This window comes from Mastigoproctus giganteus, chromosome 12 (genome assembly GCF_048544385.1).
Source record: "Mastigoproctus giganteus isolate SK-2022 chromosome 12, ASM4854438v1, whole genome shotgun sequence".
NCBI classification, from domain to species: domain Eukaryota; kingdom Metazoa; phylum Arthropoda; class Arachnida; order Uropygi; family Thelyphonidae; genus Mastigoproctus; species Mastigoproctus giganteus.
Genome location: NC_143586.1, coordinates 108,727,916 through 108,742,272, shown reverse-complemented (window position 1 = coordinate 108,742,272; position 14,357 = coordinate 108,727,916). Strand labels below are relative to the sequence as shown.

Genomic DNA, 14,357 nt, shown 5'->3' with positions numbered 1-14,357 from the left:
TTTTTGTTTTTTTCCCTCCCCCAAATTTTTTTCAATTCTTTTGCAATTTTTTTGTTTTTGAATTTTTTTAAAATTCTGATTTCATTTTTGGCAATAATTTCATCCTAATGTTTGGACAATCAGGTCAAAATAAAAAGAAAGTAATATTTAAAAGCATTTACATGCAAAGTTTTCATTTTTACAATTTTTTAAAAATTCCACAAAAATATTCACTCTACAGTAGTAGAAAACTTACTTCTACTTTCTTGAGCTCGTACATATTTAGTAATCTCGCTCCTGAAAGGGTTAAAAAATTATACCTTGAAGTTGAATTAATACGTGTTTATTTCCAAACCAGTGTATGGTACAGTTGGGGTAGTCTGGACAAATTAATGAAAGGTGTTTGAATTAGCAAGATTATAACATGAAAACACATTTTATTGCATAAATTACCAATTTACAATATGGATTTATTATTCAGAACATACTACACAATATCAAAATCACAGATTTTGTTTGTATTACTTCAACTTTGCTTATGCACATTTACAGAGTTGATATAAAATCTGGATTTTGTGAGCTGGTATGCTATTTTCTATAGCCTATTTGATTAATGTGGAAAAAACATAAAACAGCATTTTCATGATTCCTTAATCCTCTTCGTTTTTTCTTTATTCTAGTCTGTAACCTCCCTCCAACTTAATTTACCTTCTTGATTTATTTGATTTATTAGGTCAACAAGTGATATCAGTTTTTCACTGGCATCATTTTCATTGGCCCCAGTTTTTAAATCTTTTAGAAAATTATTTGATTTCAACCCTCTTTTTTTTTTTTTTTTTTTTTCACAAGGTCTGAATAAATTTGGGTAATATAGAATCCCAGCAAGGTAAAACACAACTTTTAGTTACCTCTTCGTAATGTAGTTGCCAGTATCTTCAGTTTTCACTTCTGCATGAATAAGCTGGTTCCATAAATTGATTGCTTGAATCACATTTTTCTCCATTGACTGCATTAGAAGAACTATTGTTAAATTTTTGCCATCTGTTTCTTGATAATCTGGACTATTATCAAGAATTGGTATTAGTAGTGGCAAATTTTATGCAAGGAAACAAGCTTGTAGCATCATCTAGAAAAAAAAAAAGAAAAAAACACACTTCCCATATCACCTGTCCATTCCCTCTGATTGGCTAATTTATTCAAATACCCACTTCCACAATGCCAGATGAAAGTTTGTTCCAATAATTAATTACCCTTTGGCTGAAAGAAAATTTCCATACAGCTCTCCTGCAACCATCCTTCCTCAATTTAAACTTATGCTGCCTTGTGTATATTGTCTGAGCAAGACTATGGATGCCATCAGCATTTAGCTTACTTAATCCATTCAAAGCCTTAAACACTTTCATCAAATCTTCTTCCATGTTCATAGTAGACATTACAATTGCAAGAATTAAGTCTTTCTTGATAAGAGAGTCCTTCTGTTCCTATCACTAATATTGTTACTCTCTTCTGCACCTATTCCAACAGATCCACATCCTTGATTACCGCAGGCCTGCTTATAGTGATTATAGTACTCAAGATGTGTCTTGAGTACTATAATCACTTCCTTATCCCTGCTGGTAAAATTCCCATATGTCATTAACAAAACACCATGAGTTGTCCTGGCAGCCTGCCTACACTATTCAGAAAAGTTCATGTCTGCACAGTTACCCTCACAAGGTCTTTTTCGTTCTCACTGCCTTGAATGTGGATCTGGGATTACTGCTACCCATATGCAGTGCCTTTCATTTGTCAGTGTGAAACTTCAAATGCCACTTTTCAACCTACTTGCCTAATTTTTCTTGATCTTGTTGCATTGGCATACCCTGATTACTGGCATTAACTACCCTGCCAACCTTTATATCTGATAATTAAACAATAAGCCTGATGTGGCTTCATCAACAAGGTGCCTCCGTAGCCAGGTGGGAAGGAGCAGTAGTGCGTATCACATGCTTCTAGATTAGACCGGGGTTCGAGCCCGTCACCACCAAATACGGAAGATGCGGAAAGGTCAGGGAATGACCACCGCATATCCCGGAGCAATATGGCCTTAGTTGCTAATGTTCCTAAAAACCAAAACAACAACAACAACAACAACAACAGCTTCATCAATAAATATTAAAAACAACAGGGGCCCGGCACTGAACTCTGTGGGGGGGGGGATACACTGATAACTACTCTCCATCTACCACTCATCCACCCCTTGATTTGGGTACATTTGCATGGAGAGGGGAACTCCCAGTGATGATGCTGGCCTTACAGATTAGCATCACTGGTTTCCATTGTCCAATCCTTGGTTCTAGGGTTACATCATTGGAATCCGGCCTGTGCAGCCTTGTGCTGCAACTCTTTTTTTTTTTTTTTTTTTGGTAGTTGTTGGCGCATAGGCTTCTGTGGCCATAATGCACCTCCCAAGGTTTTTGCAGTACTTTGATCCAAGCCCGAGGCGGGAATCGAACCCGCGACCTTTGGGTTGCGAGGCAGGCACTTTACCCACCCGGCTAGCCCGGTCAGCCTGCAACTCTTAAAGGGTGGCTGAGGTCCCTGGCTCTAATACACCACTTTGGCCTGTGCTTCGACAAGATGGGAGGTCCTGATCAGTCCTGACCCTTCTTTATCCAGAAAGGATTACAAGGGTTGGCAAGATCTCCAAATTTGAAAAGACTGCATTCTGGAGACCTTTTAATTGAAGCTTTGTGTCCAAAACATCCCCAGCAAATTCTGAAAGCCACGTCAATAAGGGAAATCTGTCATCATAACCCTTTCCCCCCATAATAAAACTTAACTCTTCATTTGGTGTCATATCAAAGTGGATTCTTCTTCATGTCTCTGAAGAAGATGTCTACTCTGAATTGAGCGATCAAGGTGTGACAGCTGTGTAGCGAATGTTGATACAAAAGGACAGGATTCTTGTTCTTACTCAAGTTTTCACCCTTACATTCAACACCCATGGCCTCCAAATTCCATCGCAGGCTACTTAAATTGCCCTATAAGGATTTACATTCCAAATCCTCTGAAGTGATTTAAGTGCTGAAAATACAATCACTCACAAACAGCCTATCCTGGTAACCGGCCTGTGCTTAATGTGATGCCAAAAACTGCAAGAGCAAGGAATGTTCAGCTTCAAAGCCAATTTGTACAAATTGCCAAGGAGAGCACCCTGCATATGAGCATTGAAAGGAAAAGAAAAAAATTCAAAAAATGAAAACAGAACTGTACGTTTTTTGTCAAGAGGCCAGGAAACACATCCAACCAATAAATAGTGGCAGGCCCTCATGCATCAGAAGTTTTCTGGGAAGTGTACCATTGATCTCGCTATCCACTCTCCTTCCTTTGTTCACATGGTAGGTTGAAAAAAATCCCTGTTGGAACTACACTTCCCTGTGACATCTCTTCTGTTTGATATCTGGATACAGTTTGACATTACAGATATCTGGCACAGTTTGATATTACAAGAATCATCCAGTATCCCATCAGTGATGCAGCAGCATCTGCAATTCCAGAAATGTCTACACGCAGTGGTGAGATTCAAATAATTTAACAACCGGTTCGCTGCCCTAATTGACCGTTCTAAGTATAAAAAAACTATATACCGAAAGGTAGTTTATTATTTCATGCAGTTAATACTTAAATAAGAACAATAAAAGAGGTCCTCAAAACTAGATTATGTTATAAGAAAGAATTTTAAAATATTAATGAAAAAATATTAAATAATACCTGACAAAAAAACAAAACTGTTATTTAAGATATTTCCATATTGCTTCTTGATTGGCGTCCTCACTTGCAATTTTCTTCGCTATTATCCGAGCATCATCGGCTGAGTGATTTATCTTTAACCATCTTTTCACTGTAGGAGTAGGATCCCATTCCTTTAGAGGTAGGCAGATTAGACTAATAGTCATTGTGTTTGATATATTAGAAACAGTTAGGTGACTTCTCTTCTCTGAACATATTATGTTCATCTTTGAAAAACCCCTTTCCGCTTCTGCTGAACTTACAGCAATTGTTCTGACAATATTTTTAGCTCTTTGAACACTTTCAGGAATTGCATAATTCTGGGAATTTTTTAAAACGTTTTCCACGAAATCTTGATAATCATTAATATCAATTTGGTAATTAAAAATGTCATTAAATACGAGCAATTGTTCTTCAGCTGCTTTCCATGGAACTAGTACTTCTTCAATATTCCAGTAATCTGGCTCCAAAAAATTGAGAAATTGTAATTTATTCCTATCTTGAAATTGGCTACAACTTGCTTTTAAATGTTCACAATCCATTAGTCTTATTTTCAAATTCGTTACGAAGACTTTTCTAAAAGTCTTTTCCAAGGAAGCCCAACAAATCGATGATTTTCTACAAATTTTATATTTTTGAAGGTTTCTGAAGTAATTAATTCATCAACTTTTTTTCGTATGGACCCTTTTCCTTTCCAAGCATTTGAAATGCTTTAATAGATCTTATCACGAGTTTTTCAGCCTTTATTATGTCTATATTTCTTGCTTGCAGTGCATTTGAAAGAAAAGAAATTTCGTTTAAAATATCATCATTGCCAAATCAGTTATAAAATATATATTTTCAAGACGGGCAGCCATACCTAAGTACTTTTTATTTGAATAAAAATAGTGATGTAGCGCTGGATAAGCATGCCACATAGCTAGGGTTTACCTTAAACTACAGGCAGCCCATCTTGGTCCCAAAACTCTACCAATCTTTATAATTTCAATTCCAAGTTATTTGGATATTTTGGAAAATTCAATTTGGTTCTTATTGGATTGATAAAAAATAGTATATATCTTATCAATAAATATTTTAAAATGATTTACTTGCTTTATTTCCTTTATCGAATCATCTAAAACAAGATGGAGGCGATGATTTAAACAGTGCCATATTATTATGTTTGGAAACTCTTTTGCAATCCTAGTGCTCACTCCAGATTTTCTCCCAAGCATAACGCTGGCACCATCGGAGCAAAATCCTATTAAATTTTTTTTCTAGGTAGTTCTTAGTAAGCCCAACATTATTTAAACTTTCCATAACTGAAGAACATATAGTCTCTGCATCTTGTTGGTGATGTAACTGAATCGTCAACTTTTAAGAAAAGTGTAATAACTGGTTTGCAGGATATTGTTGAAGCTTTGTCAATAATCAAACATATTTTCAGATTATTTTCAATAATTTTATTAAATATTTCTTTTTTAATTTCCTTTTCAACTACTTTCACAGTAGTTTTACGAGAATGTAATCCTGTTCCCATATCTAATCCATTTTTATTAATTTTCACTTCTATCTCATCTTCTCTGTCTGAAAATGGTTTACATCTTTTTGCCAGGCTGTAAACTGTATTAAATACTCTACAAGTAGCACTTAAATATTTTTCATTCATCGTATCTATTACTTTTGTTATTGAATCCTGCTCACATTGATTTAAGTTCTCTTTACAAATGTTATGAGCTTTTGATGAAAAATTTTCTTTCATTTTTTTCCTTAGAGAAGCTTGTTGTACCTCTTTATTTTTCCCTGATGCCTCAATCTGAAAACATTTCCATTCTTTTGACACATGAACACTTTTCTCTTTTATAAAGTCATATTTTGCACAATACTTGCAACCTAACTTTTTGTTAAAAATTACCAGTCCGTCATATTTTTCTTTAAAATTGTTATATCGTTGCACTGTCCAGCATTCAGAAAGCACCACCAAATACGGAAGATGCGGAAAGGTCAGGGAATGATCACCGCATATCCCGGAGCAATATGGCCATAGTTGTTAATTCTCCCAAAAACCAATAACAACAACAACAACAACATTCAGGAAGATTATTTTCAATTTTAGAGTTGTTATTGTTTTTTTTTTTTTTTTTTTTTTTTCAATAATTGATGTGCTGCTTTCTTCAAGTTGGAGTGGTTGTGCTTGTGACTGTTTTGTACCATCCAAGGCCAATTCTGATACAACAAATTCTGATTTTGGTTTCTTGTTGAAGAAATCTGTCAAACTCTGTTGCCTTTTCATCCTTTTAAGGGCTACTGCAAAAAATGTAAAAAATATTTTATTTTAATATATTATAGAGCAGGAGTGGATATGTGCCTATATATTTGAATATTTTTACTGGTTCTGTCCACATGTCGTCATATCATAAACTTTTATAAAAAAAGCACTCTGCTTATACCATTGATAAACATCAGTCAGAACATACATTTTCTTCATTTTATCGATACTAAACGAAAATTTCTTGCTGAATTAATAAATGACATAGGCATTGCAGATTAAATACAATAGAATAATGTGTACGACAAACCTGTTTGTCACGGGAAAGTTGTGATAAAAACGTCTTAATTACCACGTACACACTGGCATAAGGATTCCAACATGGAAGAACATTCTTCCACAGCTTCCGAAATGGGCGATAAGATAACCCTTGAAATCTATATTTCTTTTGGTTCATTGTGTCTTAGCTTCCTATTGTTTTTATTGATCAGGGAACACCAATGCACTCATAATATTTCGTGTGAATGTAGGGCGTAACACAAAGCTGACACAAGTGACAGTGTGTCACTCTCTGGTTGTTTGGCACTTTTTCTCTTTATGTTATATGTTTGTTTACTTAAGTAACAAACACGAGGGAATAAAAATGTAGTATTTCATTAAAGGTATAATGAGTTTTATGAAATGAATAAATAAATATTACAAGCATAGTTCCGTCTAATTTTTTTCACCTATGGATGGAATGAACATTACTATGGGCACTTGGAATGTGCTGTTGCGTAGATGAACGTTAAAAAAGAGTAAGGAATGTAAATTTGCGATTTCCACAGTGGGTGGGCTGCCCAGGCACCCACCTTAGAGAGAACCCTGATCACAAGTGCCATTTTAACAACCGGTTCGCCGAACTCAACAAAAAATTAGGTATCGGTTCTGCCGAACCAGTGCGAACAGGCTGAATCCCACCACTGTCTACACGGTTTCCACATTACCAAAACCTTATTGGAATTCAGAATGCACAGCAACAAAAAAAAAAGTCCTACACAAGGATGGGAGATATTCTGCCACAGAAAATTTAATATCCTTTAAACGTGCATATGTCAATGCGCCATTAAACATCAAATCAACCAACCAATCCAATATCAGAGCCAGGGAGAATTGGATCTGCTTTACCTCTTCTATAACCCAGGCTGCTAGCTCAAAAGTAGTCTGGAATAAAATTTGGAAATGATCACCATGCCCTTCAGTGATCCTAGAGCACAATGGATCTCTGATTGCAGATTCAACTGCAGTTGCAAATACTCTAGGGGAAACATTTTTAAAAAATATCTGCAGTAACATCATTCTCCCTTCCCCAGAACTCTTGGCCCTCTACGTTGAAGCAAATGAGCCAGTTCTTTCTCTTTGACTTAAGTAAGCAGTTGTCCTTGCAGTATGCTTTTACTAGAAGTCCCTGCTCAATCATCCCATCTTATTACTATTACTACTTAGCCACATGGTGCAAGGAAGCCTGAGGCTTATGCTGCACCAGCCAAAAAAAATTCCCAAGTTACCCTGAGAGAGAGAGAGAGAGAGAGAGAGAGAGAGAGAGAGAGAGAGAGAGAGAGAGAGAGAGAAAGAGAGGGGTAGAAGGGAATCACCAAGAAAGAGAAGAATGATGATATCCAGCTCAGGACCCTGGGTGTGCCAAGCCCATCTTTGAGTTTTGATGAGAAAATCTCTTCCTTCCACCATTCTAACTTGTGACTTCTCCCTCAAGATCTGGGAGAAAGAAGGCTGCCACACCACCAGTTCTATACCAGCAACTCTTTGCAGCATATTGAATGAAAATATTCTGACTTTCTACCAGTGTATACAGATGGCTCTAAGTCAGAATTATATGTGGAGTCAGTTGCTATCCTTCTGCATAAAATAAAGTCCATCCAGCTTCCATGAGAAAGCATATATGTCGCTGAGATGCTTGCAACTAGTCTTGGATCATATAAAAGTTAGGAATAATAAAAGATATATGATATACACCAATTCATCAAATTTGCTATAGGCTTTATAAATAAATAAATACATTTTCTGTTTATGCTCTGGGATGACCACATGGTCAGAGGAGTTCACAAGAGAGAATACAAGAAACAGTAGCATATTTAGCAGCCATGGGCTTGAACACCTGTCACTCAGTGCATTAGTAATTATGCCCTCACACCTGACCACTAGGTTACAGTGGCCTTATGTCAGTGTGACAGTGAAGTATAATCCTAATCCAGTTGCAGAACTGGATTAAGAACTCTCTTTTCGAACTTGAATTTAATATTCCGCTTCTGCTGGATCACAAGCCACATTGGATCAGGAGTAGCGAACAGCTGATGATGCTGCAAAATCAGCAGTCCTCTTGAATAACTGTTGCTCTGTCAGTCCCTTATACAAACTACAGCAAACAATACATAACGAACTATCTTCCCAGGATTCTTGGCATGGAGAGCCTGCAAAGTAAAGCAAATTAAGCCTATAATCAAGCAGTGCCAATTCATTCTACACAAGGCCCGAAGAGAGAGGAAGATCAAGTTATTGATCAGCTTCACATAGATCACAGTCATCTGACACTTTTTTTGCTGAGGGTGTATGACCCCACCTATGTGCAAAAATTGTAAAACTGTTTTAACTATTATTCATATTTATGTGCAATGGCCTGTTTTTACCAATGCACAACATTTATGTTTTACAGATTTTATTAATGTGGCTGTACCATTTACGTTCAGCAGAATGTGTTAATGTCATGGATTTTAGATGACATGGACAATGTCTGATGCTTTTAACTTTTTACAGTTCATTAATTTATACACATGTATTTGAATTTATACTTTTTTTTTAATATATATATATATTTTATCTTAACTTGGTGGACTATGGCCTTAGGTGTCAGCGCACCATTAAACACCACATAATCCATAGAAGTAACTTGACCGTAATCTTTATCCATAGAAGTAACTTGACCGTAACCTTTATCCATAGAAGTAACTTGACCGTAATGCCACTCCGCTCCAGTTTGCACAGTTGTGTTTTTTGTGCAGCGGTATGAAAAACTTTTCTGAAATCTAAGTATATGATGTCAAAATTATTTTTTTGCATCCAGTTCCTTTGTTATTGCATCATAGCATCCAATCTTATTTGACAAACAAGATTGCTCTTTAACAAATCCATGCTCTTACTGCTGTATATAACTGCATTCCTGTATAGATAGGCCAGCAATGCTTCTTTAACTTGTGATTCCATTATTTGTCCTGTAACAGTCAAGCTCACAGATCTGTACTCATTCCCTCTTTGATCACATTTTGTGAAGAGGGGGAAACATTCGTACATCTCCAATCCATAAGTACTACCCCTGAATCCAGAGATGCTCTCATAATTATGGCTAAAAGTTTGCTTACCTTTTTGCTGCTTCTCTTAATATAATTGGATAGATCCATCAACCCCAGGTGCCTTATTTACTTTTTGCTTTAACAGTTTTTCTTCCACTTTCCTCTCAGTTATCACAAAATGATTTAGCTACCTGTTAGAATTTGATATAATTCTAGAATCCCCATCCGTAAAAAGTTCCTCACATGTGAATGTTGATAAAAATGCAAAATGTCTGGTCAGTTTTTCAGTGGTCAATTAGTAGAGTTTTTGTCTGGTATTTTCATAACTATGAATATCTTTTTTATAGATGAAACAAATTCAGACATTCATCAAACAATTTTCCACTTACCCAGCCGTTCTTGTGGCCTTTTAGAGAACAGAAAATAAGCAGTTTTAATGTCTATGGTTCCTGTTATTTGTCCTCTCACCAATAAACATTTTGTGACTTCCAGTGGAATTTTCACAAGGTAGGAGCATTACTGATTCTTTGCTGATTTTGTGACTGATATGGAATTGCCATTTTTATGAACTAAAGTGTTCTTTGGTAAAACACTCCAAAATAAGTAAGTCACTCTCATTAGCATTGTAAACTTATTCAGAACTCAAGCACAGGCCAACAAGTGATATTGCTTCTTATGCTGAAAGGTTCTGCATCAGCAATTTGACTAGAAAGTGTTTCATTGTTTATAGACCTAATTCTTGAAATTGCTTCTTTTTTTTTTTTTTTTTTTACTGTATTAATTAGATACCATAAGAACTGGTATTTTGTGAACTGAATAGTTAATGTGCCAAAAATTAACCAAGATCAAGCAATAAAATCACCTGATTGAGTGACAGGAATATTCAGACTGATGAATGCATAGCTGTTGCAGAGTTCCCCATCTGCAGTTACTGAGCTAAATTTGATTTAGGGGATGACCAAGTATCTGACTTGTGATGGATGAAGCATCATTGAGATATAAAAATTGAGTAGTAGTATAGCTGCCTACAATTTGCAACAGGCCTCAGAAACTTAACCACGAATAAGTAAATTGCAAACCACAGTTCTTCCTGCATATTTTTCACATGTACAGAACTATTTGTGATTATTTTATTAATATATTTCCTGTTCTGAGTTTTATTAAATGTGAGTTTTGTCACCACTGTGTGTTAATTATTTAAATAGTTAATTTTAATACATTTAAACAGTTATTTTATTTTTTTTAAGGAATCGAGTATTTGTAGAAGGAAGAATATTGTATGGGGAAATTAAGGACAATAAGGGAGTTAGTCATACAACTACTACTATAGTTGCAGGTATGGTTTTTCCTATAGTTAATTTTTATGCATTTAAATAGTTGTTTTTTTTTTAGGAATCAGATATTTGTTGAAGGAAGAATATGTATGATGTGGAAATTAAGGATAAAGCAGTCAGTCATACAACTACTACTATAGTGGCCGGTATAGTTTTTCTTATTGCATGTGCAGTGAATCTTAATGATGTCTACATACAGAAATAGCTTTTGAATTTGAATTGAATTTTTTGAGGCTTTTCACTGTTATAGGATCCAGCCTTACAACTTTATTGATATAGGCTAATTTGAGTTTCAAAGTGGCAGTGGTGTCTACTAATGATAGGCCCTAGGTGCCAAGCGAATTTGGGGGTCAAGCGTTCAAAGTGCGAATATATAGCAATATTTCCCAGCAATAAAAGTTCATTTTAAGTTATATCGTTTATTACTAGAAGTTCATTTATAATTCAGTTCTATACTTGAAAAATCAAAGTAAGAACAAGGAAGGAAATTCACCTTTCTTTTTCATTACATATATTACTCTATTTTACTAACCAACTAACTTATCTAACCGCTTGACCTCCTTGTGGCACTGCTCCTGCCTCCCCGTGGCGGGGCCGGAAACTTGGGAGGGAAAGTCAACCTCCCAGGGCAAAAAGGAACCTAACATGGACTACGACAATTATCCAGAGCTTGAGCAGCCTAGGCACTCATCCAGTACCGTCAACAATGCTGACCATGAAATTTCTCACGATGTACAAAGTCTAAACAACTGCGTACAGACACAGACCAACAGGAATGCCCATCATTCCTTATCTTACATAGTCTGTCGGACAAATCTATGAGCACTCTCTCACCATTTCTTATACAGAAATGTTTGGAAAATGTGGCGGGCTCTCCCAAAATGGTGAGAAGACTCAGATCTGGAGACCTCTTGGTAGAAACAGTGAGTCGTGCACATTCTGAGAGACTGTTGAAACTAATAATATTTGGCGGACGACCCATTCAAGTCACCCCTCATGCAACACTCAATACTTCCAAGGGAGTAATTGCAGAGTGGGATCTGATAAATGTAACAGAAGATGAACTGGCCCAAGAACTCAAACATCAGAAAGTGATACAAGCCAAACGCATCATGATCAGGAAAGATGGAGAACTTGTTCCCACCCGCAACATAATCATCCTAACATTCGGAACACCTATCTTGCCATCCAGTGTCCAAAGCTGGCTATCTCAACTGCCGAGTACGACCCTTTATCCCGAATCCTATAAGATGCTACAAGTGCCAAAAATTTGGTCACGCACAAATGGCTTGTCGAGGAGATCCAGTCTGCCCAAACTGTGGGGTCGAAAGAACATTCGCAAACAGACTGTGACGCCAAAACACCGCACTGTCTGAATTGCAAAGGTGTGCATCCAGCCTACTCCAAATCATGTGACCTCTGGAAAACTGAAAAAAAAATCCAAAAGTACAGGGTAGAACGAAAGGTCACATACCAAGAGGCAAGAAAGCAAATTATGCTTAACGCACCTAAGTATACATATGCAGCAGCAATGCAAAAATACCAAACAGCAGCAACACAAACTGAAGTATCAGTTCCCCAACCATATCGATTACAGATTGGGCCCGATCTATACTGTCACCATCAATGAAACAGACTCCGAAAGAGCAAAAGGTAGTAGATAGAGCCAACAACACCCCTGTCACAGTCCCACCAGCAACCCCACATAGACCATCAGATATTTCAAAGTCAAAAACCGACTCAGTTACAAATAGGAAGACAAACAATATCACTTCAGTAAATATGGACACTGATAACAAACTGACCCAAATGAACCTATCCTAAATCTTCGTGCAGAAGATGTCATGGATACCAGACGCCCAACCTTTCCAAGAAAAGAGAAAATGAAACTCGATCACCACAAACAGCCTGGGAATAAAAAAGACTCAGAATCTTCCTCAAGTAACAAAATCAAATAATGCACCAAATCATACAGTGGAACTGTAGAGGAATTCGCAGTAACATTGATGATATCCACGAGTTAATTGATCGTTACCATCCCGTAGGCATCTGCCTACAAGAGACAAATTTAACACGGCATGTATCACTCTCAGTTAAGAATTATGCACTGTTTAGAAAAGACAGAACTGCTACAAATAATGCTCACGGAGGGGTAGCCATACTCATAGACTCATTAGTACCTTGCAGATTAATTCCTTTACAAACCTCTATCGAAGCTGTTGCAACACGTATTGTGATTGGTATTACTCTGACAATTGTCTCTATCTACCTATTGCCCAATCACTCCTATACCATCCATGAACTGGAAGATCTTATTCAGCAGTTGCCAACCCCTATCTGTTTATTGAGTGACTTCAATGGACACCATCCATTGTGGGGTTCTCCCAATGCAGATGGATGAGGACAACTTATCGAACAGCTTGCTGACAGACAAAATCTGACTATACTAAATACTGGCTTGCCAACTTACATCCATCTCTCTACGGGTAGAACTTCTGCAATAGACCTTTCCATATGCTCTCCGATCCTCTTCCCTAGTATTGAGTGGACGGTCCTCGACAACCCGCTAAATAGTGATCACTTTCCGCTAATATGTAAGATTCAAACAGGACATTCCATAATTTCCCAAAACTACGTAAAATGGAAATTTCACAGAGCAGATTGGGCAAAATTCACTTCCCGAGTGTCCTTTGATGATCAGATCATCGAAACCTGTCCTATTGACAGAGCTACTGATCACATCACGAGACAAATACTGGCTGCTGCATGCACTGCGATTCCACAATCACAGTCAACAACCCATAGAACCATAAACTATTGGTGGAACAAAGAGTGCAAAGGTGCAAAAAAAGAAAAAAACCGAGCATGGAATCTGTTTCGAAAACATCCCACCACCACCAATCTTATAAACTACAAGAGACTCAGAGCCAAGGCCCGTCACATTAGGAAGAAAGCTAAAAGTGAATCTTGGATTCGATTTGCGAGCTCGATTAATAAAAATACTGATTCAAGAATAATATGGCGGAAAATAAAATAACTAAGTGGCAAAGTTCCCCTATTATCCTCCCCAATTCTCAACTGGAATGGGCAGGATCTTTCTTCTCCTAGAGATATAGCGAATGCCCTAGGGACTGTTTTTTCACAGTTATCTGCCTCAACAGCATATGATCTATCATTCCAGAAGATCAAAATATTAGAACCTATGCTTTACCCTATAATCAGCCGCTTACAATGCTTGAACTTCAAGAAGCCATATCTAGCTCAAAACACAGTGCTGCAGGCCCCGACGGAATTTACTACATAATGCTCCAACACTTAGATAAAGAATCGGTCTCTTCACTGCTCACTTTTTTCAATCGCATCTTTCTTGAACATTGTTTCCCAAGTTCCTGGCATCACTCCTATATAATAGCAATTCCCAAACCAGGAAAAGATCATTCCATTCCTGAAAACTATAGACCTATTTCTCTCACCAGCTGCTTAAGTAAAACCCTGGAAAAAATAATTCACCATCGACTTACTTGGTTTCTCGACTCTAAAAATATAATTTCTGACAATCAATTTGGTTTCAGGAAAAATCGATCAGCCCTGGATCTCATGGTATGCCTTGATGTAGAAAAAGCCTTTGACACCACATGGCATTTTGGTATCCTGAGAGATCTGCATTTCCTTGACCTGAGA

At 36.9% G+C, this 14,357-nt stretch overlaps 1 protein-coding gene across 2 annotated transcripts in view; it reads left to right on the top strand.

Annotated features, from left to right (window-relative positions):
• LOC150077331 (single-stranded DNA-binding protein, mitochondrial-like) overlaps window positions 1-14,357 on the top strand; it is a 142,063-nt gene that overhangs the window by 98,022 nt on the left and 29,684 nt on the right. For both annotated transcript variants that reach the window (XM_090386362.1, XM_090386363.1), the window contains exon 6: window positions 10,590-10,678. In XM_090386362.1, the coding sequence (XP_090242488.1) occupies window positions 10,590-10,678 (89 nt within the window). The remainder of the gene's footprint in view (window positions 1-10,589; window positions 10,679-14,357) is intronic.